Source organism: Scatophagus argus, chromosome 8 (assembly GCF_020382885.2).
Source record: "Scatophagus argus isolate fScaArg1 chromosome 8, fScaArg1.pri, whole genome shotgun sequence".
NCBI classification, from domain to species: Eukaryota; Metazoa; Chordata; class Actinopteri; family Scatophagidae; genus Scatophagus; species Scatophagus argus.
This window is the reverse complement of record NC_058500.1, coordinates 14665322-14692629: the sequence shown is the minus strand read 5'-3', so window position 1 is coordinate 14692629 and position 27308 is coordinate 14665322. Positions and strand designations below refer to the sequence as shown.

Genomic DNA, 27308 nt, shown 5'->3' with positions numbered 1-27308 from the left:
TGATACTTAGAGACTCTGAAGGTATGACAAAGCTGAGTGAAACTTGCTCCTCACACGCCTCTTTGTCCTCGTGTCTGGCACACACACTCACCTACTCCTTCTGCCCTGCAGCTTCATACACCTGCCTGCGCTGTCGGAGGAGTGTCGTGTTTCAGCAATGACGCAACGTCCGACCAATGAGCTGCGGTGAGAACGGTTAGGGAGCGTGGTGGGAACTCTCCTCCCATCTCTCCTCTCTCTACCTGGGAACCGGTGCTGCCTCAGGGAGGGGCCCCCAGCCGCCCGCTCTCTGAATGAACACCAAACAAAAACTCTCACCAACAGGTGAGTTACACGAGTCAATGTTGGTTTTTCTGTGGTCTATTATTTTCCCCTCCCCCATCAAATTCTTTTTCATTCATGGCTGGCACAGTGCTTTACATTTTGGCAGGATTGAAAAAATAAAGAGAGGAAAGAGACAGAAACCAAACAGTCGAAGTGTGGGAACTTTTCCTTGTTTCTTTTTTCTTCTTCCAAGAGCTTTTATCAGTATTAACTCTGCTTACACAGGTATTTGTGCACCTGTGGCATTGGATTAGTGGATCAGCTTCTTCATTGTGTGCAAAAATAAGCCCTGTGAATTATATTTAATTCCACGTTTGGGGCTGAAAACACATTTAATCCTGTGCTGAATTATTGTAAAAGCTTAGAGTTTTCAAAGGGAACTGTGTTCTTGTGTCACTTTAATAAAGTGCTTCAATACCTCGAGGTCGACAGTGAAGAACTGCTGTGACAAGTCTTACCTGGCGTTCACTTTGTTTTGAGTTGGTTCTTGTGTTTTTATTTTTATGGCAAGGTGACATACCCACCAGGTTTCCTTTGACCGCTGTTTGAAAGGTTGAAAACACTGTCAGAACTGAATCACCACTTTTAAAAGTGCCCCCTGATGATCCAACAAATCCAACAGTGCCTCCCTCAGTACAGAAAAGAGTAATGCCTTAATAAAATGACATCCAGCTTTTGGCCTCTGCATACTCTGCAAACATACTGTTTGTTTATAACTGAATGTGAACAAATGCTAGTTCTTATATGTGATTTATTTAATATCCAACACAAAACGTAACATAAATTATTCACCGTTAGAGAGCTGAAGTCATTGTTCTGCTATGAAGTTTGAGTCCACTGAATGTAAATAAACATTCTTCTTGTAGGATTAAGTGAAGCATTCAAAAGCTACAGGCTACTGCAGGTCAGGCTGGGACACATGCAAGGTTACTGGGGTGACCGTGAACAATAAAAATCTGCTTCGTCAGGATCATCAGCAGATCATCGTCAGATTATCTGCAGTACTTTCAGGTTGTAGCCATGCATATCTGAAGCTTCTTCCTTTTTTTTTTTAAATAACTGTATGACCCAAAATACATTTCTATACGTCAAGGAGTTCATATGGATGTGGTCATGGTGGTCGGTGGGTGAGAACAAAGCTAGATAGATCGAACCCTCTGCATCCCCATCACTGCTCAGTCCTTGGGGCACTTTGATACAAGTGTGTGCACATAAATAATAGTGTGTGTGTGTGTGTGGGGGGGGGGGGGGGGGGGGGGGGGGGGAGGGGGCTGATAACAGGATAGACACCTAAGTGTGAACGAATCCTCCCTCCTCTTTTACTGCAGCCCCCTGACAGAGCTGCACCGTCCACTTGACTGCCCAATAAAAACAAGTAAAAGGCTGACATTGCACTTCATTTAACACTGCATGCCCTTCACTCAGCCTCTTACTTAGGCCATTATCATCCGCAGGGACTTGGCTTTGTTGAGAGGTTCGTGTTGTCCATAAACCAAAACTCCAGACAACAATAGATGGGCAGCTGTTTCCTGGGCACGCAGTGTGTTTTGTGTCCTACGAGCAGGTGCTTTCTCATGATGTCATTTTGTGGGCTGATACACGTAACTTGAGTGACTAATGTCCTCCTGTCTTTTCCATGTCCTCCTTTTGCTGTAGTTCAACTAAATTCAGCGATGGATCTGTTTTCATTTTTATTTTATAATTTGGAAACTTACCTACAGCTCAGTTTGTTGATCTAAAACCACAGGACGGGTAATAAACTTCTCAAAATTAGCAGGAAAATATTATACTTATGACGATCATTAGACATTCTCTTACAGTAACTCTCATTAAGCCTGCTGATAAATTAAATCTAAAATGGCCTTAACCACAAATGAAAAACAAAGCCAGTGAGTGACCTCACCCCAGCCAGTTCAAAGCTACAAAACAAGTTCTTACAAACAAGAGAAGACAAACCTGTTAAATCAGCTCACAGCTGAGTGGGTAAATGGCTCAGTTGATTTGGCCTGAGTGAGGAGGATGTGCACTCTTTAGAGGATCATTCACAGTGAGGTGTCAGGTGTTAGAGTTGGGTTTTGTCCAACAATTCCCCAGGGCAACGCTCACAGTGGGCCACGACTTCATCCCGCTTGCTGGCCGGCTTTTGACTCCTTTGACTCCGTATGTTTGCAGAGAGTCCACAGAGAGGAAGCTGAGGAGCCACAAGCCCACATTAATCATTATTTGGACACAATTCAGTTATTCTTGTCCATAAAGAAAAGGTCTTTTATTGGCTTGAAAGTTTTGAAGGAGTTACTGTTCTTCCCATTTGTGTTTGCTCTATCTTGCAGTTTCCTTTTACTCAGCGGCTGTGAAGTGTACCACTGGTATCAGTAGCAGTGGAGACAAACACAATCTATTTATTCTTTGTGGTTCAACATTGATGCTTTCAAACTTCACCCTACTTTTCTTTTCTCTTCTTTTCTGACTTGATCTTTTCCCCTCCTTTTGTTATGCGTCTTTCAGTCTTTGGTTTACAGCAGGTCCACAGGGGAGAGGGACATGTTTGCTCACTCTCTCACCAGAAGGGGCTGGCAGAAAGCTGGCAATCACAATGAGCAAATATGTTCATGCAAAGTCAACCCTACTGAAGGAAACTGTGGGCTATTTGTTGTTGTATGGGATGAGATGGCGTTTGGTGACCATGCTGTGGCCACATGGGCCCCCTATTTACAACTGTTGTATTTCTTTCACGTACTCAAAGTGGTGACGAAGGCTTTTCTCACTCCTTCTACTGTAGCTTTTTGTCCTCCTGAGTCAAACAGACCATGCTGGTTCTCACCCACAGAGTCTCTGTGCAGTGCAGAGAAGGGGTCTGTCCAGTGTCAGGCAGAACATGAGTGGACCAAACCATGGCTGACTGAAGAAGAAGAAGGACATAATGATGTACTGTTTAGTCTTCAGAAAAACAGGAGCAATGAATCATGTCAGAGTTGTGGACTGTCCAGCTACTCCGAGACATCTTGTTTTAGTCCATTGCTAAAGTCTGAACAACAATGTTGTTCAAATTCAATACAAAGGTTAGCAGTAAAATAATTTATCATCTAATGTCTATACTTTACAGAACATATTTCTTAAGCACAGAATACTCCTTCAAAGTTTAACTTAACTGTTGTCTATATCAAATTTAAATTCAACACAGGTCATGCTCTGTGTAAAGTGATTCTTTTACATTTTTTTTTGGATTACTCAAACTATAAGGCCAAGTTTGCGTATGTGTCCCAGACCTAAATATGCAGCAGGAATGATGCAAAGTGATCAAGACATTTTTTTTCAAATAGGTGCTTTGGTTTGACCAAGGCTTCTAGGTGAAGGTGTAACTTTTTATTGCCACTGCTATTCCAAGCCTGCAGCACTTAACAGCCTTAAACCTTCAGCAGCATCTTGTGCCTTGGTAACAAAACCAGAACTCTTATTTACCTGACCCTGCCGTGAGTGAGCTGTCATGCATGGATTCAAATCCAACTGGTTTGGGCAGTGTCACAGGCTGGACAGGAAGGTCTGACTGGTTCTATTGTCTGCAGCAGCAGCAGCAGCAGCAGGTCTGCTCCTGTCCAGTAAGGCCATTCAGGTCTCCAGCGAATTAATAAACTTACTGACTTGACTAGAGCAAATGCTTTTATATACAACACACGCACAATGTGTGCATGCCCTTTGCTCTTCTCTGTTCCTCAGCTGCAGTCATAGCATGTTTGAGATGTCCTCAGACCGACACTTAGGTAAAGAAAGATCTTTACCTTTCATTTACATGAAATGTTTGATCTATTTCTCACTGGTGAATTCAAAGATACAGATAATGCCTACTCTCACCAACAAGCAATGAAGATGTTGTTTGCTTGAGAAGTAGGGAGACTAAGTAAATGTTGTTAGACTATTTTACTGCACAGTTTATAAAGAAGTGTCAGAAAGTAGGTGGCTTTCACGCTCTCACAGCCTTTTTTGGTAATTTGGTGCCAAATGAGAGAAATGTGTTGCCTTGCAGTAATGTGTGATTTCACACACATGTATTGTTGCCAGTATGACTAGTGCTAAGTAATCCATTAGCAGTGATGGAACTAAAGACACAGGAGTCAGTTGGATATATACAAAACACAAGCGAGCAGATGTACAGTACAAGATAAATCAATTCAGCTTCGGGCATTGATTTCTGTGCTTTTCATAGTCAAAAAAACACATTTTACAGTTGTGAGTGAAAGAGCCACCCCCTCAAGACTTTACCTCAGTATTTCCATGTTTGCACCCTCCTACAACCCCCTCCTGTCCACAGAGGAAGTGACTTGTTGCAGCACCACAAAAGCATGCCACCTAATAAAGTTAGGGGGAAATAAGTTACAGAAAGCGGGGAGGACTAGAAGAGAAAGCAAAGAGGACATAGGTGTGAAAACACTCAAGGAGAACAGTTTTATGGCTCCATGTTAATTGAAGTGATTTAAAAAAGAATCCCATATTCCTGGAGGGCTGAAAGAGACAGTAGAGAGCTGAGGGCAAAAAAGGAAGAGGGATGTGCTGTAAAACAGCTGCTCTTCACTTTTACCCACTGCTCCTCTGAACAAAGACACAATGAAAAAGTAATTGCATACATATGACACTGAAAAGCATAAGACATCCTTATAGGAAGTGATGTGGCATTCATGTCTACATAAATATTCAGTAGGATAATACAATGTCTCATATTATGCATGTGTTCTCTTGATGTTTTCCTTTTGATAAAGCAACTAAAGATTGGTCATAACCAGTCTGAAGCCCCTTAGTTATTTGTGCAGATCTTTTCAATTAAAGCACCTATAATGATCATTTGCAAAGATGGCGGTAGGCATGCTGCAATGGTGTCAGAGGGGATCAAAACAGCTTGTTTTCTATATCTTTGTTTTTGTCATTTTAAGGTCTCTCTTCAGCCCCACAGCTCAGTCATTTTTAAGCTAGAGTAGACCCTCTATCTCTAGGTTTTGTTCTATGAGCCTCCTGCTGGAAGCTGAGCCCTAAGACAAATCCCTGTTTACACTAATGGCCCACTAGGCCTTTGGCCACAGAAACAAATAACAGTGGGGGGGAAGTCAATAGAATTTAACATTTTGACATTTTTCCTCCAGCTCTCAAAACCAATATTGACCTAGCTCCCCTGCATGGCTCTCTTTAGTCCAGGACCTTGGCATACAAATCAAGCCAATGCAGCCAGAACTGCAGGCAGCCAGTCGAGGGGTGAGGCCAACAATAGGCTGCCCAGGATGGGGCTCTCCCACTGGGCAGGCAGAGTGGCTACTGTCCCTGGTCTCAAGCTGATCCACAGAGGCCTGATGTATGAAAGAACTCATGCTATCCCACCCGCTTTAATGATTCCATCTGAGAGGGCCAATTGTGTCTGTACTCCAGACCCTGCTGGTGAGTGAGTTGGACAAGTAGAAGGGCCAGTGGGGGCACTCACATGTGCAGAACAACCTCATAGTGGGCCAGTACTTCTCAAAGGCCAGATTACAATCAATTAGAGCCTAATGAGCGGGAAGCTGGACTTGTAACCTGTTGCAGCAGGGTAGTTGTTTAGAAAGCTCGCAGTTGGCGGACACATCAATAACCTCTGAAATAGCTCCAGACTGAAAGCAAAGCGCAGCAGGAAGCGCCTGAGTGCGTGGCCGTCTATGTCTGAGTCCTGCCTCTGTCCCTTCGCCCAACCTGACTGTGTCGTGCCTTGGCCGAGGGAAGGCGGAAAGGGAACAAGAACACACAGCAACACAAGATGCCTTATGTTATTCATCTTTTTGTTTCAAGGATTTCTTTTTTTAGTCATATGCAATCACCTGATTGTATTCTCATTTCTACACGGCTGCCTACGCTTCTAGGTGAAGGTGTAACTTTTTTGAAAGGAATATATAATTGATGAATGAATGATATCTGTATAGTTTGAAACAATCTGCAAATCGCTTTGGGCAAAAGTCTCTGCCAAATGGATGTAATGTAATGTAAAACAAAGACACTTTCTCCAGAGAAAGAGTACAGTCTATGAGCATGTGTCACGGCTCAGCGGGAGAGCTTGTCCTCAGGCCACTCTTACCTGTGGTGCCTGTCTTTCCATGGAGACAGTTCTTTACGTGGCAGGTTGGCCCACAGCAGGGGAACCGGGGATGGTCATATAAAAGAAGGTGAAACAGCAGGAATAAAAGTGACATTCTGGCCTGAGGTAAAGTCAGGAGGGAGTGGATTGGTCGGGACAAGTGAAAGCAAAGGCTCTTCTCCAATAGGCTTGAACCTAACTGTGCCTGTTTACAATAATGCATTGTTTCTGAAAGAACACAAATGGTACATTTGCAGAATGTTCTAATTTGACTGTAACAAGAGTAAGGAGGAATCATATAATATGATTACAATCATTTACACATGTCATCTTTGTGTTATCTTGTTTCATTGCTCTATGTACTACACATACATGGTTGTAATGACAATAAAGAACTCTGTGTATCCATGTATACTTTTATCTTATAGCCTTTAAATAATTTCATGCTGTTTCAGTACAAGCTCAAGGTGTTCACCGTGTGCATTCAAACCAAAGCACAGGTTTGGGATTGTGTTGATGAGGTTATGCTGCTCCAGATATCGTTAAGATGATGAAATTTGATCCAGGAAAGCCTGTTTGAAGTGTCAATCCGTGACCACCCACAGGACCCAGGTCCACAGGTTTATAATTGTAGAAAGCATTTTACAACTCTGGAAATCATATGAAAATTTCAGCCTCCCGTCTGGCAAATTGCTGACCACCACTTTCACATTACCAAGTATTCTAACATTAAACACTAAGCACTTACTTGATTTACTAAATTGCAGTGCATTGCTGAGTGACAGTTAGATTGCAGTAAAAGTTGAGCTAGATAAGAGTTTATGACCATTCTGTATTTATTTTTGCTGGAGAGCTCTGTGCTGGCACCTGTGTTACGTCACTGCGTTGGCCTCACTGAAACAACAGATGGGGCTTTGTGTCTTATGCAGTCCTCATGTCTGTCTGAACACCACCTTAAGAATCACCTCTATGAGCAATGTCTTAAGAGACAATCCCAGAAGTTAGTCTGTGAAGCAGGTGATGTTCTTGTCGCTTCAACAAATCCTAAAAAACCCCAACACGTTCACATCTAAGTGACACAGCCCTCTGTGGAGCCACAGAGTGCATGGCAGGATGAGGATGGGGTGGTTGGATGGGATAACAAAACACTGAGCCTTGACGCAGGAGGCTGCTGTTCCCTTCCTATTTCTTAAAGTCAACATGAGTTTCTTTTCATTATGATCATACTGTAGGTCATCAGTGTTATCCTGCTGATACGGGGCTTCAAAGCAAAACACGGTCATATGTGTTTAATTTGAAGGAGCAATCAGTTACTCAGAGTTTCAATGTCTGTATTCTCTGGCATAAAATAGGGAGTTCACTTATAATGAATTAGACAATCATATTTATCAAGGAGGCTTGGTATTTTAAATGTAAGCTTCTGGCCAGTGTTTACTGTATTATGTATTTTTGTATCATACTCTAAGTGTATTTCAGAGTCTAGACTAAATCTCATTCTGTTTTATCCTATTTTATTCTAGTCTATTATTATTATTATTATTATTATTATTATTATATATGTTTTGTCAGAAATCACATGTCAATTCAATATACAATAAATCAGGTTATAATATGTTAACTGTGGGACATACATGTCTGAAATAACTGAACTATGACTTTAAAGGGAGTATTTGTGATAACCAGGCATTGAGCTCATAACATAAACTGAAAGCTGACAGAGACTGACTCAATCGTTTCAGTGGGATGATATTAAAAAGACCTCACCCCTTTAAATCCCCATCGCCACATGCTCTTCGTCTCATGTTCTGATTGTTGTGGGAACACTCACAAGCTCCAGCTGATCATTGTAATATATGACGATGTTAGTTTCCTCACGGCAAGCAGTTGGGTACCACCGGTCACCACTGTGCTGAAACATTTTTAATCAACCAGAACCTACTGTGAAAGCCCGAGCCCCACCCGTCCCCCCACCCGCCAAACCCTAGCAATTCACCTCAGCAACCTCAAAGCGACAGCTAGTATTTAGTAATATCGTGTGGCAGTCCAGCAGCTTCGACTATAATGTACCCACTGACAGCACTAACCTCTCACAGCCCCGGTACCCCCTTCTAAGGGTATATTACAACACAGTGGGAGCTCTGAGAGAGTAGAGGAGGGGAAGGAGTGATTGTTTGGAAGTTCTCAAGACAAGCTGGCATTTTCCCAGGCTACAGTGGGGGTAGGCTCTCTCCCAGCATGCCATGTTCTGTGTAGCTTGATTAAAATTGTGAAGTACACAGAGTTGCTCAAGTATATGGTTGGTCTTTGTTGGCCTCTTTTCTTCCAACTACCCATCACTCCAGCTCTTTCAGTCAAGAGTGGCCGCACATAAAAACTTGCATTTTGACCATCGAGACCCTGTGTGGGTTTTCCAAGTGTAAGCATTCTGAAAAATGTAGCGTGGGCAACAATATTTAAAACTGTGTTTGTGGCGAAACATTACACCACATGGTCGAACTGACAGTGTGCTAAGGTAATTGCTTCCATGATAAAACAAGGCAGAGTGACAGCCACTTTGTAACAGCATGTTGTGACATATGCTTTTTTGTCTGGATCCAACAAAGACAACGCATACATTAATGATAATCGTTTACATCTGAAGAACTGTACACCAGAATGTTTTGCTCATGTGCCCAGGCATCCACCAGCATCACAGCACTGGTACAGTCCACTGCAGTTTAACATTCGTACCAGATTAGCGGAGAGCTTGCAGTGAACCCAGGGAGTGTGATGAAATCATCATCATCACCACCAGCAGCACAGCCGAAAGCTGGCAGGTGTTTGTTTCTCCTGGCTCTTCTTCATTATTCACTATTATTATTATTATAGTTTTCTAAATGCCCTTCAGTAATTTGTGTTTGTTTAAAACAAAAACAGGAACTGCAACAAGATTAGGACAACTTTAAAGGAGTAGCTTACATTATATAAATTTGTTTGTTTATTTGACTACACACATTCTGATCATTTGATTATACAGCCAGTATTGATGATTCTGCAGTGTGAAAGGGTTGCAGCTCTGAGAGGTTTTAGGAGCTGACAGCATTTGTAATGCTGACCTCTGACCATTTGCTTTTGTTGTGCCTCATTAAGCAGGAGGAACACGTCAGCCAATACTACTTATTACCCTTTCTGTTAGGGCAACTACCAAGCAAACAAGCTTCAACTTGCCTCTTGTTACCTAAGCTCTCCATTTGGCCTCTGGCATCATACAAGTGAAGAGTCTCTTTCCGTGGAGAGCTGCATTCCCCCCAGACCAAGAAGAACACTGGAGCACTTATCAGGAACCCGCTGTATTGTAGCATGAACCATGCAGCCTCAATGCAAATTCCTCTACACTCTCAGGCGGCAAATGCCAGCATTGACTAATTGGTTGTGTTAATTCAGCTGCCTTTCAATCCTACTTGATCCACGGTCTTCTAGACCTCAATGGCAAAAGAGTTAAAAACATTTAAAGTGTAAGCGCAAGAATGTGCCATTGAGCCTCGAAGCAACGCATCATTAACAAATGTCAGGCCACAAACAACCAGCTGTGGTTAAACAAACCAGGGAGGTAGGCTCTATAGTTTACCTCACTGTCAAGGCTCTGCTGTCAGCCATTGATAACCTTGTGCACTGAGTGGTTTCAGGGGAGAATTGTTTTAACGTGGTGGGTGATCCAAATCAACAGGAAGCAAACAAGCCGGAGATCTGGAGGAAGAAATATGTGGCTGGTAAATGACAAATATATCCAGAAGTTGATTAATCTTGTGCCCTCTCTCAGTCATTCTGCCCAGTGATGACGTCACGTAGACGCTCACACCGGGGTTACACAAGGGACAGCCCATGCTCTGAGCAGCAGAACGCCCACTCTCACCAGTCGGCTGACTCAGACCCAGAGGGCAAGCAGGGCACAGCACACGCAGGCAGGCATCTGACTCAGACTTGCTGTGTGGGGGCACCAAGCCTGAGGGCGTAGACTGCAGGGCTGCACACCTCAACCGTGATTTACTGGCTGGTTTTGACAGGGTTGCAACCTGTACAGCGTGCCGTTTCCTTTCTGGAGAGGAGACACCCTGAAAACAGACTTCATGGTCATGTTACAGCCCAACTCTAAAGATAACGCTTTTGTGAGAGACCAAGTGCTAATTATGAGTCTATCACTTCATGTTGCTATTGCATTAACGCATTTGTTTAGCTGTCTCTTTTACGTAAAGTCACTAACAGTAAGGGCACTCAAACATGAAACTACAATCCAAAAATAGGATAGACCTGAGTCATTTGCAGCACCTTGAAATGAATCTTGAGCAGCCAGTGCTGGGTGCGAGGAGGAGCAGTTCTCTGGGGAACTTGGCTTTAGAGTATCTTTCTTGATGTGAAACTGGCTCCTGAAAGATAACAATAAGATCAAATTAAACCCAGAGAACGTAAACGTAACTAGATAAGATTAGCTTCATCACTTTGGCAGCTAATTTTTGTGGGACAACTAACATAATTCATCTTTTCAGATGGACCATTATCCTCTCAATATAGAAATAAAGTAAAAAAGTAAATAAAAATAAAAAGTGCATTATTTTCAGTGTAAATGAAGGGATCTACATCAAATATGTCCATAGTGACAAGTATTAAAGGTAAGCCAAGGTGGCTGCAAATTTAAAATATTATATATAATGTTAGGTGATCTATTTAAAAACAAGTCCAAACAAAATACCAGATATACCAAAATGTCATTCTCCCTTACTTAAAGGAACAGTTCACCTCAAAAGTTGCAGATTTTTTGAATCATCTGCCAGAGAGATATCTGCCTTCTCTCAAGCATAATGGAACTAAATGACACTTTGCTTGTGGCTCTCAAAGCATCAAACATAAAAAATAATAAAGTATTTATCTATGTGATAGTGTGTGATAACAATGATCTGGTGATAATTCATTGTAGGTTTTTCCACACTGAGCAAAAGTAACACTCAGGTGTCCCCTCTTGGCTTTTGGACTTGTGTACATCTAAAAATATTTGCAATGATAATTATGCCAACAGTACGTATGCTGTCATGTGGGTCATGAGTTCTACACAGATGCTCCGCACAGGCACCGACACCAGGTCACAACTGTTGTCAGCCTCTGACAGTGATCACTAGTAATAAATGGGAGGTCAAAGGGCTGTTTCATGCTATGTGACACGTTGGCTAAAGTGGTGACAGCCGAGGAGTCTGGACGTATCACATGTGATGGCAGCGCTCTGTTTCTCATGGAACAGCTCTGTGTGGAGGCATGCAGGAGGTGAGTGACAGTGCTACAATGTGATTGGTCTTACCACTTCCTATTGTTCCTCTGTCATTGATAACCCCGATGACCCGGGCCAAAGGAAGGAAGGCCATCGCTCGGTTTGTGGTGGTGGGCTTGTCAGCTCTTTGTCCTCAGATAACTTATTAACCCACTGAGTCTGCCGAGAGAAGAATGATTTCTCACATGGCTCACCGTATGGTTAACCCAGAGTAAACAGCTTTTTGGGAGTCTGTCTGCAGCGAGAGAGACAAGGAAGGAAGGGTATTATTTGGTCTCCAAGGAAAGTGCATACAAACGTACCAGGAGGAAAGGAACCATATCTTTTCATTCAGTCCAAGCCTCTCTGAAATAAACTGGATGTAAGCCCTTTAGTAGCCGTGAAAACAGTGGCTTGAAGCTACACTGAAACTTTTGTTTCAGATTAGATGACATTTTCCCAAATACTGAGGGTTAACTGGGTTGTTGCAGGAACTGAGAGAACACAGATTTAAATTAGTCTTACGGTAATACATTATGAAAAATTTCTGGAAATAAATACAGCAATCAAACAAATGGAAAGGTTAAGGTTGCTTTATTTTGGAAGATAATCATTGTTTGTTTTGCAGATAAGAGGATGTCCTGTTTGAAAAGCAAAACGATACAAGCGATACTTTCACTCATCTGAAACAAAAGGTTCATGATGTCAGAGCTTTTGGGAATAATCACACTATAAATAATGTCAACACAGTTTTGACTGACAAAATAATTCACACAATACTTCATAGTCATGACGAGGTCAGGGGAGGAGGGAGGTGAATTAACAGATAAGAGAGATATTTTGACTTTAGCATCAAATGCTGCTGTTAAGAGTGAACAGTGTTGGCTCTCTTTCACTGATTGACCCGGCCGATGAGGCCTGTAGGGCTGCATGTGTTCAGGACAGACAGAGACCAGAGGCAGACCAGCGTCAGCTGGGGTCACTCCACACCTCGGGCACTTAGCTGATGTCACATGTCTGCTGCCTTAATTGTGCACTGTTCAGCTTCAACAGTCTGCATGTCTCACTCAGCTTGCTTTACAATCATTTCAGCTGTTTCACTTCAAGTGAAGAAGTGATGAAAATGGGCTGTTTTATGTGACACGAGTCAGTCTGCATTGAAACTGACTTGAAACTGAAAGAGAAATTCAACCTGCTGTCAGGGTGTCTACAAACACTTTGACATCCGCTAATGTGTAATGATGTGGTTGTATGCATATTAGTGAGGGGGGAGGAAGCAGTAGAGATGGAACCTATGACTCAAATATCGGACCAATGAAGGTGGTTCTGCGCTCAATGAAAACATCCTTTGTGCAGCTGTATGGTTTAATATACTTTAGAGCTGTCAGAAAGTCTGCCCAGTTTTTTTTGTTGTAAACAATCAGCAGATTAGGAAGGTTATAGAGCTACACATGGCATACTGAGCTGAAAGGAATATCTTAATATTTCAAAATACGTATATAATGCACAGATATGGTCTTTTACTCCTGCATCAGAAAGTTCACCATGAAAGCATACAAGTTAAGTGTGTTGTCAACAAGATGTTGTCTTACTGCTCCAAAGAGACCAAACTGGAAGAGACACAAAAGCTGTGAAATGACAATGAAGCAATCCAGAAAGATTCTTGTGGGTCGTCTGATTTTGGTGTTGATGGCACATTGCAAAACATTCTTTATGGAGGAAAACAACAAAAGCGTATAACATTATACTGATTATATAATCATTCTGTGCTTAATCTGTAGAAGAGAGTAGGCCACAGAGAAAAACTGCCATTGTCAAAGGGCAGTACAATCTGGGCATGTGTTATTCCTGGATGTATTTGTTGCAGGAAATGTAGCCTTGGGTTTCCCTATTTACAGTAGTGAAATGTCAGAAAATACAGCACTTAAGTGTATTTTTTAGGTACTTGTTTTACTTGGTTGCTCCAATTTTGTGCTCCGTTTCCGTTTACTGAGTCCATGTAGTGATATCTTTTATACAATAGTGTTTTTTAAAATCTTGCCTGAGCCTTTCAGTGATGTTCCTTTCATACCCAGTGCTGACGCCATCACCTGTGACCAGTGAATCTGTGTACCTGTGGAATGTCCCAAACAGGTGTTTCCTGACCAGTACTTTCCCAGCCTTTTGCTGAAATACATTGGTAGAATCAAATTCCAAATAAGCAGATATTTTAAAAAAAGAAATCAATGAAGTTGAAGAGGTAAAAGTTAAATATATTGTATTCATACTGTTTTCAATGGAGTACATGTCAAAAAATTAGCAAACGGTTAAATTCTGATTTTTTTTTTTTTTAGTTTTACATAACTTTCCAACTTTTTGGAGTTTGCTCTTGCTTATACTCCACAATACTTAAGGGGATATAATGTGCTTTTCATTCAATTTTACTTTAATCTATCTGTTACAGATGCTAACTATTTGTCCCTTCAAAGTCCTGTGCACCTGTACAGGTGCCTATTTTCGCTGAGTAGACCTTTCTGTTGAGATCAAAACTGGTTGGAACTAAAATTAAGCAAGCTCTCATAAGGTTTTTTTTTCTGTACATTTACAGAATAACATGTTAAATGCAGGTCTTTTGCGTTTGAAACGAAATTTAGTGTTTTAGTTGGTCCTTTTACTTCCCTGTTTATCTATTTAACTTATCCTTAACGGCACCAATGGAGCTTCATGAGGGATGGTTGGTCGGTGGTTGGTGCCATCTTGTGGTTTACAAAAATACGGTCAAAAATAAAAAGTCATCGAGGTCAGGACAGTGAAAACTGGGTAAGTTCAATCATTCTCATATTTCCAGAAGCAGCCCTCTAAGCAGCCCTTAGAGTACATTTGTCTGATTTGAAGGCACTTCGTGGCCAACATTGCATAATAAAAGTCCATTTCCTCACAGTTTTACAACCAAACGCTTGTATTTTCCATATTGTGGCAGCGAAATGAACCAACTTGGCTTCTTTTCTTCTCGAGCACGTCGCAGTGTGTGTACAGTAGCCTGGAGGTACAGTATAAATTCTGGGTGGATTTTGACATGACCCCCAAACGGCTCGGGCACTGATACTTCTGTGTTGTCGGTGACATTTGAGGTGAGGACAAAGATGTTTTGTTAGCGCGCCTGATCAAATCTCACCATTGTCAGGACGCATAATCCTCCTGAGTGCCTGCAGGCGCCCCCGGCTTCTCTCTCAGGTCAGCATAATAAACCTCGTCTGTTCCACGGCCGTTTTCAGTTTTATGGTGAGAGTGGACTAGTTCGTGGTGTTCTGAAATGATCAATTACAATATTAGATTTAATATATTAGAGCAGCTTCACTCTCGCTGAGGTACTCGGGCCTGTGAATGCAAAGTCTTCTAGAAAGAAAAGTGGACAATAAGAAGAAGAAGAATCAGATTTATTCAGAATCAGAATCAGAATTCCTTTATTAATGCCTGGAGGGAAATTCTTGAAATTTTGGCAGTATATATATTTTTACATACACACACTGAATTTGTCTTCTGCATCTGACCCATCCTTAGTTGAACACACACATGCAGCACCCAGGAAATTACACGCAGTGAAACACACACAGGAGCAGTGGGCTGCATCAAGCGACCGGGGAGCAAATAGTGGGTTAAGTGCCTTGCTCAAGGGCACATCAGCCGGCTAATGGAGGGGGGGGGGGACATTTTTTGCCTTAATCACTCCACCACACTCAAATTTTTCTTAGTCTGAAGAACAAGTCTCATACATTTTTTTAAAAATACTTTAAAAATAATTCCTTTAATAAATAATAAAAGTCCTTTAAAAATACTTTGTATATACTCATGGTTTTGTTATTTGCATTATGATCACCAAGTAGGGCTCAGAGATCCCCCACCTTGTTATTTGTAAAGAAACAACTGATCACAAATCAAAGGTGAAGGGTTAAATTTGAACAGAAAATGCCGATAAAAAACACATCCTCATTAAAAACCATAAAATATCGGGGCATCATGGCATCAGATAAAGAAGCTCAACAGGCTTATGTGCAGCACACAAGTCAATTTATGCGCATCCTTTTTTCATTTTAAAATGTTTAAATACAAGGGGAAAAAATAGACTGAAACGGGAGAAGCAGTAACAGAAGCTGTACGCGTCCCGTTGAGCCAGCTTCTCAAAAGAAACAATGACTACCAACTGGAGAGTAATTGCTAATATATTTCAACCCAGTCCGGGTTTTCATTAGTTCATCCTTTCATATGTACATATTGTTTAGTTGAAGTACTTTTTTCGCCCATTGCTTCGAATTGTTTTGAACTCATTTCTACTCTCAGCAGTTAAGCCCTCCTGTAAGGAGTCCACATCAACCTGTGTGGCATTTGTCAATTGCTAAACAGCCAGTGTGCTTTCTAAACAACCCCAAAAGATCCCAAACAGGAATCTTTGTGTAGTGTTTTCTGTTTTTCTACCCTTTGCTATAATTGAGACTTTGCACCTCTGTTTGACACATAAGATGCCACCAGCCTAGGATGCTTGGTAACAGGACCATACACAAACTCCACTCTGTTTAAACATCGTGTCACTGAGCTGCTGCTGAATGCGTCTGTTTACTGGCCTTTGTTTGATTGATGCTGAATTGCCGGGGCTGACATGGTAAACAATTAGGGTGAAATTTGGTAGCATTAGCCACTGTGAAACAGCCCGAACAGATTCCAATCTTAACTCCAAGGACTGACTCATAAGAGCCTAATCCTGTTGATGGAAACAGAATCCCACCCGTGTCAAAACGGCCCGCTGCCCCAGGTGCAGTAGCCACACAGGCCCTGGCTTGTCTCTCTTTATCACAGCTGATGAATTGAGAGGGCCCTCTTGGGCACACAGCCCAGGCTGTGGTTTGCCTAATTAGAGGGTCTGTTTTCTCATAAATATCTATAGTGATGAAAATTAGGCAAATAAATAGGCTGTAGTTACAGCCTGTGAAAGTGTGAGTTGCAAATTCTGAATGTAGAGTGATAAATCCGAGTGATGTGAGTCCTTATAAATGCAAGATATTTAAGTTTAAGTTCTGTGATGTACATATTAACCTGTTGCAAAACCAAGACTAAGACTAGATCCTCAAAATTCATCACTTTTCAGATAGTTAATTCACCAAGCTGCAGTGTCAGTGGCCATTTAAATGTATACCGTGAGGATATTTTGTTCTGAATTAGCAATGGGAACCCATTATCATTAATCAATACATTCAACTGTAATTAAGGCACAATAGGCATCTGTTAAGCACAGTTTAACAGTTGATAATGAGATCAGGACTGATAGGTTATCCTGGCATCTTTTAGTGTCAGTGACATTTTGACAGCGAGGATGGTCCTGTAATCACATTGTCCTTACTAAGTCTTACTGATAGCTATAAACAAAGGCTCAAGCTCTCTTCAGATAAGCCCTGGTTTTAGCCTGCCATCTGTGACATAATTTCAGCTATCCGGGAGTTTATGGGGCTCCCACTGCTGACCAGAATGTTCATTTGTTATATTTAAAGTTGAATTGAAAGAACAAAGTTTACTTTGTGCATCTGTCTTTCTGTTCATATCCACAGGAAGATAGATCCACTGAAGATTTAAACTTTCAAAAGCAAAGGAGGATAAGATCACATATAATGTAGCAAGACAGGAAGCCAAACCCCTTTTAGTAATAGTAAAAGTTTATACCTGACATTTTGGAAAAGCATGTGCATGCAACAAATGAATCAAAGCTCAGACTAAAGCCCAGTTTCAGTCCTTTCAACCGCACCTTACAAATTGCAGCTGACAGGACTTTTGAGTCTGAAATATTTTGCTATACACTAGGTTGCAACTTTCTAATATGGCATTTAGTAAAGGAAGCTAGCTGACTTAGAAGCAAGTAGCAAGTAACTTGTGTGGCAATAAATAATTCATTAACATTTTACAGATCAGTAATAATGCATTTACAAGGAAAATGTTTGAGTTGTCAGATTGTGAGAAAACCACTTAAGTAGTGTTTATCCTCTTTTTATCAAAGTCTTTTTATTTAATTCATCAGGAGGACTTCTCAAGTCGACCAGTTACCGTCTGGAAGTCAACTGCATGGTATCAGGGCCAACACGAAAGGAGAAGGACTTTGCTGATTTGCTATTTTCAGTTACCCAAAGTGGCAAAACCACAAAGGTTATTAAGTGCAAACTTTCTGCATAATCACTCAGAATTGAATTACACACCCATTGAGCAACAGCTGTATAGCTTATCTCCTTCCACAATCTTATGCCACCAACTTATCAATCACGAGAAACATTAAAACACTCCTCCGTCACTGAAATATCCACAATCTAGTGAGAATAAGTGAGAATTTTTTTATTTAAAAAAGTTAACTGTCAGACAGTTAAAGCCGTCTCCTCCTTCACTGAGAAGGCCAAGGCCTCAGTGCATGTGAACTGTTGGCTTCAGGTTTCCACATCACACGTCTCTAAGTCGCATGTTAGACCATGACTGGCCACAAAACTAGCTGTGATGTCACAGAATCAGCTGGTGCACACATGTCTTAAACGCTTACATTTTTATGGTAAATTTGAGTTGAGCTCAAAGGAAAGTTCCCTCTTCAGCAGATTAATGTGAAGACAAACTGCGCTTCATTTTGTACAGTGAAATATCCAACTGAAGGACTAATAAGAAGGAGAAAGACTTAAACTGTATAATACAGTCATTAGTTTCAACTTAGAAATCTTTTATGAAAGTAACCCTTTTTAAAAAGTAGAACCAATTTTAGCTTTTCTCAAATGCAGTAAACTTTTTTTTCTGTCATTTAGGTCAGCGGAGTCTCACATTATGCACCTCCAGTCTCATCTCCTGATAATTCTGGCTCTCCTGCAGCGTCTGGAAAGACTGCATGGGAAAGTTTCAGATCCACTGTCACCCCATGACATCACACCAGGGAGGTATCAGCTGACCAACACGCACCCCGATTGACCCCCGTAACTGCTGAGAGCCTGACTGTTGTTGGAACCAGCTGCAGCGGCTGAAGGTACATCTGGGTTATTCGATTCAGTATCGTAATACAGAATTAGTTTGAAAAGGCACTGAAAAGGCACCACATCGATAACAAAACAGTACATTTATAAATACCATGTGACCACTTTAGCGGCTTGCCAGTGGAGAGTCTATTTAAAGTTGTGAAACATTATGCCTCTGTCGGAGAGGGTTAAGAACACTGCGTGTATTACGTGATCAGAAGCGCCAATCTATATTTATCAAATCATGGGGCTTGCTGCACTGCATACTCCTGCAAAAGAACGCCCACCAAAGGACATGCAGCATGGTGCTGCCGAGACTCCAGACTTCCTAATCCTTCACCCCCCTGCAGACCAGGATCACAGCTGAGGCAGGACAGGTAGGGAACCTGTGTGGTTGTACAAGGACGTATACAGACAAGCCAGAAATACAAACTACATTAATACTGTAATTTTAGTTTATTTTATAGTTTTAGGTTACTGGATCGTTTATTATTATATTATATGACATTGCTAGAAATATTGTTGCATTTGATTAATATTATTTCTATATGTTTAATAAGCATGCTTGTGTTTTGTTTTATCACATAAGTTGCTTTATGTATCTGTTGTTTTAATTTCCTTGTGGTAGCTTTGTGTTTGGTATTCATACTTCCAGTTTTGATTCTGAAAATTTTCTGATGCTAAAATTACCTAAAAGAAATACAAATACTTTTGCCAGTGATTACTTTTCAAATATAGTGCTTTTCATTGATTTTGCAGGCCGTCGTGTGCCCTTTAAGTCCAATGGAAGAGTTTGAATACAGCGTGGAGATCTCTGATCGTGACTGGGAATGTTTCTTTGTGGAGTGCGAGGAGTGTAACCTGCTTCCTCCTTCATTAGCAGGTGTGGATGACTCGGGGATGAGTGACATTGATGAAACAGGGTCCATCTTTGCCAAGAGGGTTCAAAAAGTCAGCCTAACAGCCGGCTTTTCAGAGATTGACCGTCCCATTGACGGCCCCCCCGACTGTGAGGGCTCTCCTGCAGAGCATTACCTCAGCAAACACGGTGTTGGTGGAATGGAGAGCGTCCTTTCGGGCAGTGAGGAGGATATACACCTACAGTCTATCAATATATTCTTTGAAAGGTTGAAAAATGCTACAGAGGCTGAGAGGATCAGTAAGCCAAGCCAAGTGAGAGCTGGAAAAAACAGAGAGGCAATGCAATGTGACTGGCAACAGGCCAGTAGCAACACTTTGCCAAAAAACATCCCCAAATTAATGCCTGCCAGGGGTGAAACAGCAGTTGGCAAAAGGACCAGTGAGTCTGTCGACACCATCAGCAGCATAACGACAAAAGACGAGCCTGGTTTCAGCAGTTCCCCTGAACCGGCAGCCAGTAACTCAGTGCTCCAGACTAACCAATCAGCTCACTCTGAAACAAAGTTATTAATCACAGAGGAGGCCTGCACAAAAACCAGAGTAAGTGAGCCGCCACAGTGGAGTCAGACTCATGACTCATCAGGTGGGGTTGCAACAACACCTCACACTGGCAAAGTGATGAAGGTGGTCATGTGTACGCCTCTGGATGATGTTAAGCAGGAGGATTTGTTCACAGACCATGTGACTCTCAAGAAAAAGTGTAGCACTGATTCCTGGAGTGATCTAGAAATGGTGACAAATGTTAAGTGGAAGGAAGACCCGAATGTTTTACAGTCAGACACAACAAGTCCGAAGAAAAGAATGAGCCAAGAATCGTCTCCATCCGCCTCCGTCAGAAGGAAGAGGAGGAGGAAGAGACGACTCAGCACAGAGCCGGCTGAAAGCGTGCATGGATGCGAGAGGCAGGTTTTAGTCAAGCCGAGTGACTCAGAGGAAGAGCAGTGTGCGTGGAGAGGAGGAGCAGATCTGTGTATATTTGAGGATATTAATTCATTTTATTTAAATGAACCTCAAAAAAATGTTACGTCCCTTTTAAACACATACTCAGCCAACAGCAGTGTCCCAGGGAAGATATCTGTGAAGGAGATTAAAGTAAGTGGCCTTTCTCACTTCAGTCCTCCATGTGAGAGCATAGTCAGACTGGGAAGGTGTGAAGCAACAGGTTCAGCTGAAAATAATGCAACTAACAAGAGGTCCATAACCCCACCGAGTCAAACTGACGACAATGTAATGTGTGCGTCAAACAACAGTAATAATTCCCCAAATTTACAACCATGCAGTAAATTACAGGAAGAAAAATCAGCTGGGTTGCCAGTTTCAGTTTCAGACAGTGTAACTGATATATCAGACCTGACCACAGAAACAGCAAACTGTGGAAGAGAGGCTGCTCATATTGGGTGTTTTTGGCAGTCTGATCAGATGAATAATTCTGTCGTGTGTTGTGAAAATGAACAGTTGTGCACAGCAGAGGTCAAATCCCTAACTGACAGCATTTCACTGAGCGCAGAGTCAAACGATCCCACTGTGGAAGTCGGCCAAAATGACAAACACTCCTATGCAAAGCCAGACCTGGCTGAAGGGGCTGTGGATTCTGACAGAGACAACCACACACTGTGTCAAAGAGAGGCTGAGCCCCAACAACAGCTGGAAATTGACTGTCGCTACACAGACCAATATAGCTCTATGCTGGAAAAGACACACTATCCCCTGTCTGCAGATGGTATGAGCAGTTCTGATGCTCTCAACGCAAAACCCAAGCCATTTAACACTGGAATCTGTCCATTCTTAGACAACATGTCCACACGAGTGGACTGTGCTAAACCATCATTAGATACCAGCAATTCATTATCTGATAAATGCTGCCCGTCTGAAAGTTTCTCCAGGTTAGATATAAACATTCCAGTACAGGAAACAGATAAATCCACAACAGCTGAGAAAGCAAAATTTCCAGCAACACAAATAACAGCTTGTCATAGTGGGAATATCTTTCTGTCTGGTGAACTGAATCTAAGAGGCAAAAGTCAGAGAGAAACCAACTCGCCCATGTCTGAAGACTTACTCACAAGTCCTTCAGACATTACACCTGTGTCATCCTTCTGTTCTGTGGACACAGAATCAGTGATGTCACTCTCAAGTAAAGATATGACAGACATGTCAGGAAGTTCTTGTATATCTGTTAGTCAAAACGACTCTAGAGGTCAAGGAGAAAACACATCACTAACTCTAACAAAACATCAGAAAGGTGATTTCACATCTGGATCTAAAAGCCCGTCTGTATCTAATGATGCAGCAGATTCAAAATATGATTTAGTGCTTGAAGAAGTAGATGCCATCGCAGCATCTAAAGCAGAATGTGGACCTGGAATGCTACCAGATTCAAAACAGTCAGTATTTGCTATGTCTTCTTTCTGGAGTGAGATGGAGAAACTGACAATAAATGATATTCTGGGTTTAAGAATGATCAGCAAAGCTGCTCCAGCCGGCTCCCTCGCACCCTTACAAGAAAGTGAGGAGACTGATGTGTTTGCTCTGACTGATTCAGGCTTTTTTACTCAACTGGATGAATCCAAGCCTGAACAAATCAATGAGGACATGTCAAGTGGTCCAAACTCTGTAGAATCGAGTTCAGCTCCAGTGTCTTCCACAGGCGTTATGTGGGACAGTAAACCCGTCCCGGTGAATCTGGGTCCTGATATTTACACTGGGAACATGATGTTGACATCCGACATTTCTCAAGCTGTCCTCCCTGAAAATACTCAGACGTGCATCAGAAAGATTTGTAAAAATGTAAGTGTGCACAATCTACATGCCCTGGAGTCTTTCAGCTACACATGGAAAGGCCAAACTTTACAAAACTTGGACAAAGGAGAATTAGAAAAAGTAGAGTATTTCACTGATGGACACATGCTTAAGCAAGACAAAGATGTGGACTGCTCGGCTTCATCTGCAACAGACAGCTATGGATTCTCCCTCACAGATATATTTCAGTACCTCTTTGGCGGAAAGCAGTCAAATCCCAGCCATTCAGCCACAGATAACATAACCACCTGCTACACTGATGGAAATTCTGTCCCTGAAACTTATGATCATTTCTTCTCAGAGTTTGATACAGAAAGCTTCTTCTACCCTCTCATCACAGCAGAGGATCAGACCAAAGACGAGCTGGTTCCTGTCTTTTCCTGCTCTCGCTCAGCTAACAGAAATCTGCAGTTCCCAGAGTCTTACGAGTATTTCTTTGCATCGTCGTCTTCTGATGAGTCTTCTGTGGAATCTGATGAAGAAGATTACTGCGGTCCCGTGAGGGTGGTTAACAAGTTCAGCCGTACGTCAAGCTCATCGAAGATTTGTACAGACATATATGAAAATTTCTTCACAGACAGAGACCTAAGACAGGATTTCTTTTGGAAAAACACACTCTCCTTGAGGAATATCACTTTTACTGGATCTTCAGTCCATAAGCAGAGTCTCTCAAATTCTCTTGTGCCCGTGAGGTCAAGTGGCAGTACCCTTGGAAGCAGGTTTCATTCTGTAAATGCGCTGGGAAATCAAGATGTGGTGTTTTCTGATTCACTTCTCTACCACTTGGAGGACAGGATCTCAAGACAACTAGTTCAGCAGCCCTTCAAATACGAGGAATTACAGACGACTGTTTCAAATCCAAGTAAGTCCAGTTTGACACCATCGTGCATCGTTATAGATGAGAATTAGCCAGAAGTTGTTTCTGGTTGGTACCCATTAAAACAGGGACATGATGTGATCTGGTTTCACACTAAAATCGCTTAAAATGGAGCAACAACTTCACATGTCAAAAGCTGTTTACCAGTCTTGGAGAGTAGCTACTACTGCCAAAATGAACAAGGTTCTCGACTGGAAGTTTGTAGCTCGTGGCTACATTAGCTGCTAATAACATAACACACCTGAACGCAACTGTCTGTTGCATTGTGGATAATGTTTTTAATAATGATAATAAGAGGAAAAGACTAATAAATATCAAGCTCAGGGACAATGTGCTTTCTCTAAGGGGGGAAACCCGTGTGAGATCCCCTGTGTGACACACACATTGTGGAACATGAAAGCACACATATCAAACAGCACTGAGCCCATCAGTAAACATTACAAACAGATGTGCAGGTGTGAATAAAGAAAGTGATAAAGGTAAAATGTAGATAAGATGAATAAACTAATATAAAGTTGGTGAAATTCAAGTCGAAGAAGTGACTGCATATGACAAATATAACAAGCAGCTGCTTGGAAAACAAGCACAATTTAAATATTTAATGACAGTTGAAATGAAACACTATAAAATAGTAATGTAAAATAAAAAAAAAACAAACAACGAAGGCAAAACACTGTTAAGTAAAACATATTGTGAAAGTGAGCATTAAAAAGCTGCAGTGGAGTCTGCCAATCTTAAAAATTATCATTCTCTGTGTTATTAAAACTGAACATACGTCTTATTTTGCAGATGTTTCTTAATTACTAAAAATAAAATTTTGTCATATTTCTAGTATGCTGCTATAAGGATAAGTGGCTATCAAAAGTTACCCCAAGATTCTCTGCCACAGACTTAACATTTGGAGTAAGTAAACAAAAGGAGCACAATATCTGTAGTTTATAATGTTCTGGACCCAAACCTCAGCTTTATTGCTATTAAAAGGTGAAAAGTTAGCTGCTATCCAGTCCTAGTTATACTTCAGATTGAAGTCTAAATTCATCAGCTGATTAGGTGTTCAGTCTCAGTGAGCACTTGAATGGTTTTGCATTCTGGTTAGATTAAGATTTACTGGTTGCAATTAGATTTTAAGCAGTTTAAAGTGAAGGTAAATGATTTGAAATAATGACAGTAAATCAAGAATGTATTTATTCCATTAGTGTGCAGGTGATGTTGAATGTTACCATGTAGGCAGCCTGTCACAAAGCTAACACAGACAACTGTTGGAGTTAAGTAAATCAAGTCGATATTCTCCACTGTTGAATTTAAAATCATTCAGTCTCTACGTTTCCCTCACATGTGGACAGTTGTAACGTAGGATATATCACCCACTCGGTCAGCTGTTACAGTCGTGACCGGAACAGACTGTCTTTCGTCAGCTGTAAGAGGACACTGACTGGACTGCATGCACGTAGTAGTGAAAGCCAGAAGGAACAGTTGTACGTGATAACTTCACTTGATTCAATGAGTGTCCTCTCTAAGCTGCTACTCTAATTTATGCCTGGCTGTGAAGGGAAATTAAGATACCTCAACCCGAGGAGTCTTTATGTGTATGTAAAATCCTCTTCTTAATTTTCAATGAGCTGTAATTAAGATAATAACTTACAAACTACTGATACAGCATCTCAGGTTAAACAGTTGCCTGCAAGGATTATCTTTAAGGACACTAGAGTCATAATTTCAAATATCAGTAGCATGGAGCAGTCTTGTTTGTTTGAATAATGGTAATCACTGCACGGGCTGGGCTTTGACCAGGTTACAGTGGGACAAAACAGGATGTCCAGTCATATTACCGAGAGCTTATGCTCAGCTGTTGGTGTGTTAGTGCCAGTTTTAATACCCTTGACCTCTCACTGCCTCAAGTGTGTGTGTGAGACCGCCAAATGAGTGAAGGTGTCTTCTATTAAACTGTGCCACTCTCTTTGAAGGGTTGGATGCCTCCCTCCTCCCTCTCAAACAGTCAGACATGTGTTTGGTCTGTATTGCATTTGCTTCATGGGTGCTGAAGACTGCAAATCCACAAGTTGGAGATGCCTGGAAGGCTGGTAGGTGTGATAATGTGTAGCATTAATGTACTTTTTCATAACAGAAAACCTTCAGCTGCTTTTTAAGGAGCTTTTAAAGATTGAAATTGCGTTCGGTTACTGTGTTTCTTTTCATTTTACATTTGACTAAATTTCATATTGAAATCAGTTTAATTTCACCTTTTTGAAAGACTGTAAGGACTGTTAATCGTAATGGTAACAGTAAAGGCTAAATCAAGATGAGCAGATAAATTCAATGTTGGGTTGCAATGTCTTGTGAGTAACACAGTGACACACTTTCACATGTGTTTTCACACAGTTCTGCTGGCGAATGTCAGTGCTCTGTCAGCCATCCGATACCTGCGTAAATACGTCAAGATGGAGGAAGCATCCAATGAGAGGAAACTACAGCTCACCGCCCCGTCTGAGTCTTGACGTCACTTCCTCTGAATACGGTTCAAATGAAACATCTTTCCATGAACATCTGACAACATCTGATGCATGACTTCAGACTTTCGAGGAATTTTTCAGACGCTTGATGTGTTGGTACTTGTTTGCCCTACGTATGTGCACAGCAGGTAAGGGTTTCTTTTCGTCTCTGATTTGCTCCTTGATAAATTCATTTGGCTGTCATTTTAACTCTTTGATATCTGAAAGCGTTTGCATAAAATATGATCGCAGGCAAGATGAGACATTTCCTGTATATTCATAAGAAATATGTAAATAGGGTTTCAATAAGTACGGAAAGATTAGAAGCAGGTTTATTCAGAGCTGTACAGAGTTGAGATGTTAGATGAAAATATGATATATGGATCAACATGAGGGACTTGAAGAGTTACAGTTTGTTCCTGTTACATTGCATTCATTTAGCAGCCGTTTTTGTGTTAAATATTTCAAACAACTGAACGTATTTGATAAAATAAGATGATGTTAAGTCTGGTCTAATGTTTCATTCAACTTAACGCCATTGCAAATTACTATTCATTTGAGGGACTGTGTTCTGTGCCAGTATCAGTTTTCTATGTATGAAGGGCATCTTATGTTCGTGATGGATCATTTATAGATGACTGTACAGTGTTTTGTCATATGTGTTGCTCTGTGAGCTGCCGTTGTCGTTTCATTTTAAACCACAGTAAACAGCATCTCGGAGACGTGTCGTATGTGTCTTTTTTTAATTCCACTCACACCTGAAGGTGAAGCTTCTCAAACACTAGAGGGCGATGTAAGCTCATGTAAGAGCCTGAGTATCACAGCTGGGTGAGCTCAAGTTATGTACAATACTTTTTTTGATGATGATGACCTTATCACCAGTAGGACAAATGTGTTAATTACTTAATTAATACTTTCTTAGTAAGTGCTAATAAATTGCTTATTCAGTATTACTGCTAAGTATTTACAGGAAATCTTCGCCTCTTAGACATTTTTTTCCAGCAGGTGGCAAAGTTGAGCTATAAAAATTAAAGTGACCTGCAGTTGAGCACACAGCTGGTTTTTAGCTCTTTGTGTCATTAGTTTTCCATGTCACAAAGGAAATCTTATTAGATTTTACTACTTATCTTATCTGTCTTGTCCATCTCCGAGTAGTTAGCTTTACAACAGTCAGTATGCTTTTTGGTTGTATAGTAGATTTTCTACCACAGATTTAAACCTGTAATAACTTTATATTGTTATTACTTGTTGTTCACAAACAGTTGCTTATTTACATGTTCAGCAGCTAAAGAGCAATATTAGCATTTATTTGGCGACGTGTTTTTGGCCACTTGATCAATTTAAGGCCAGTAGTCACACTCCACAACCTCTGAAGGCCTCTTAGGAACTGATAAAAGCTCAATTATGTGCTTGCTGAGGCTGAAAAACAATAAAACAGTAAAGTTGTGGACTGAACAACTCAATAAAAAAAATGGTACATTGTTATTTGATACATTTGCATTATAAAAATATTGATTAAAAGCTGTTTTAACAG

General features: G+C 41.2%; 1 protein-coding gene across 1 annotated transcript; it reads left to right on the top strand.

Annotated features, from left to right (window-relative positions):
* The first annotated feature begins 14210 nt into the window (after nucleotides 1-14210).
* LOC124063800 (PPARGC1 and ESRR induced regulator, muscle 1) lies at nucleotides 14211-26494 on the top strand. Its single transcript, XM_046397822.1, has 6 exons — nucleotides 14211-14483; nucleotides 17725-17849; nucleotides 18485-19065; nucleotides 19448-23270; nucleotides 25250-25366; nucleotides 25665-26494. Exons 4-6 carry the CDS (start codon nucleotides 19472-19474, stop codon nucleotides 25778-25780), a joined length of 4032 nt encoding a protein of 1343 aa, XP_046253778.1. The 5' UTR covers nucleotides 14211-14483; nucleotides 17725-17849; nucleotides 18485-19065; nucleotides 19448-19471; the 3' UTR covers nucleotides 25781-26494.
* The last annotated feature ends 814 nt before the right edge of the window (nucleotides 26495-27308 follow it).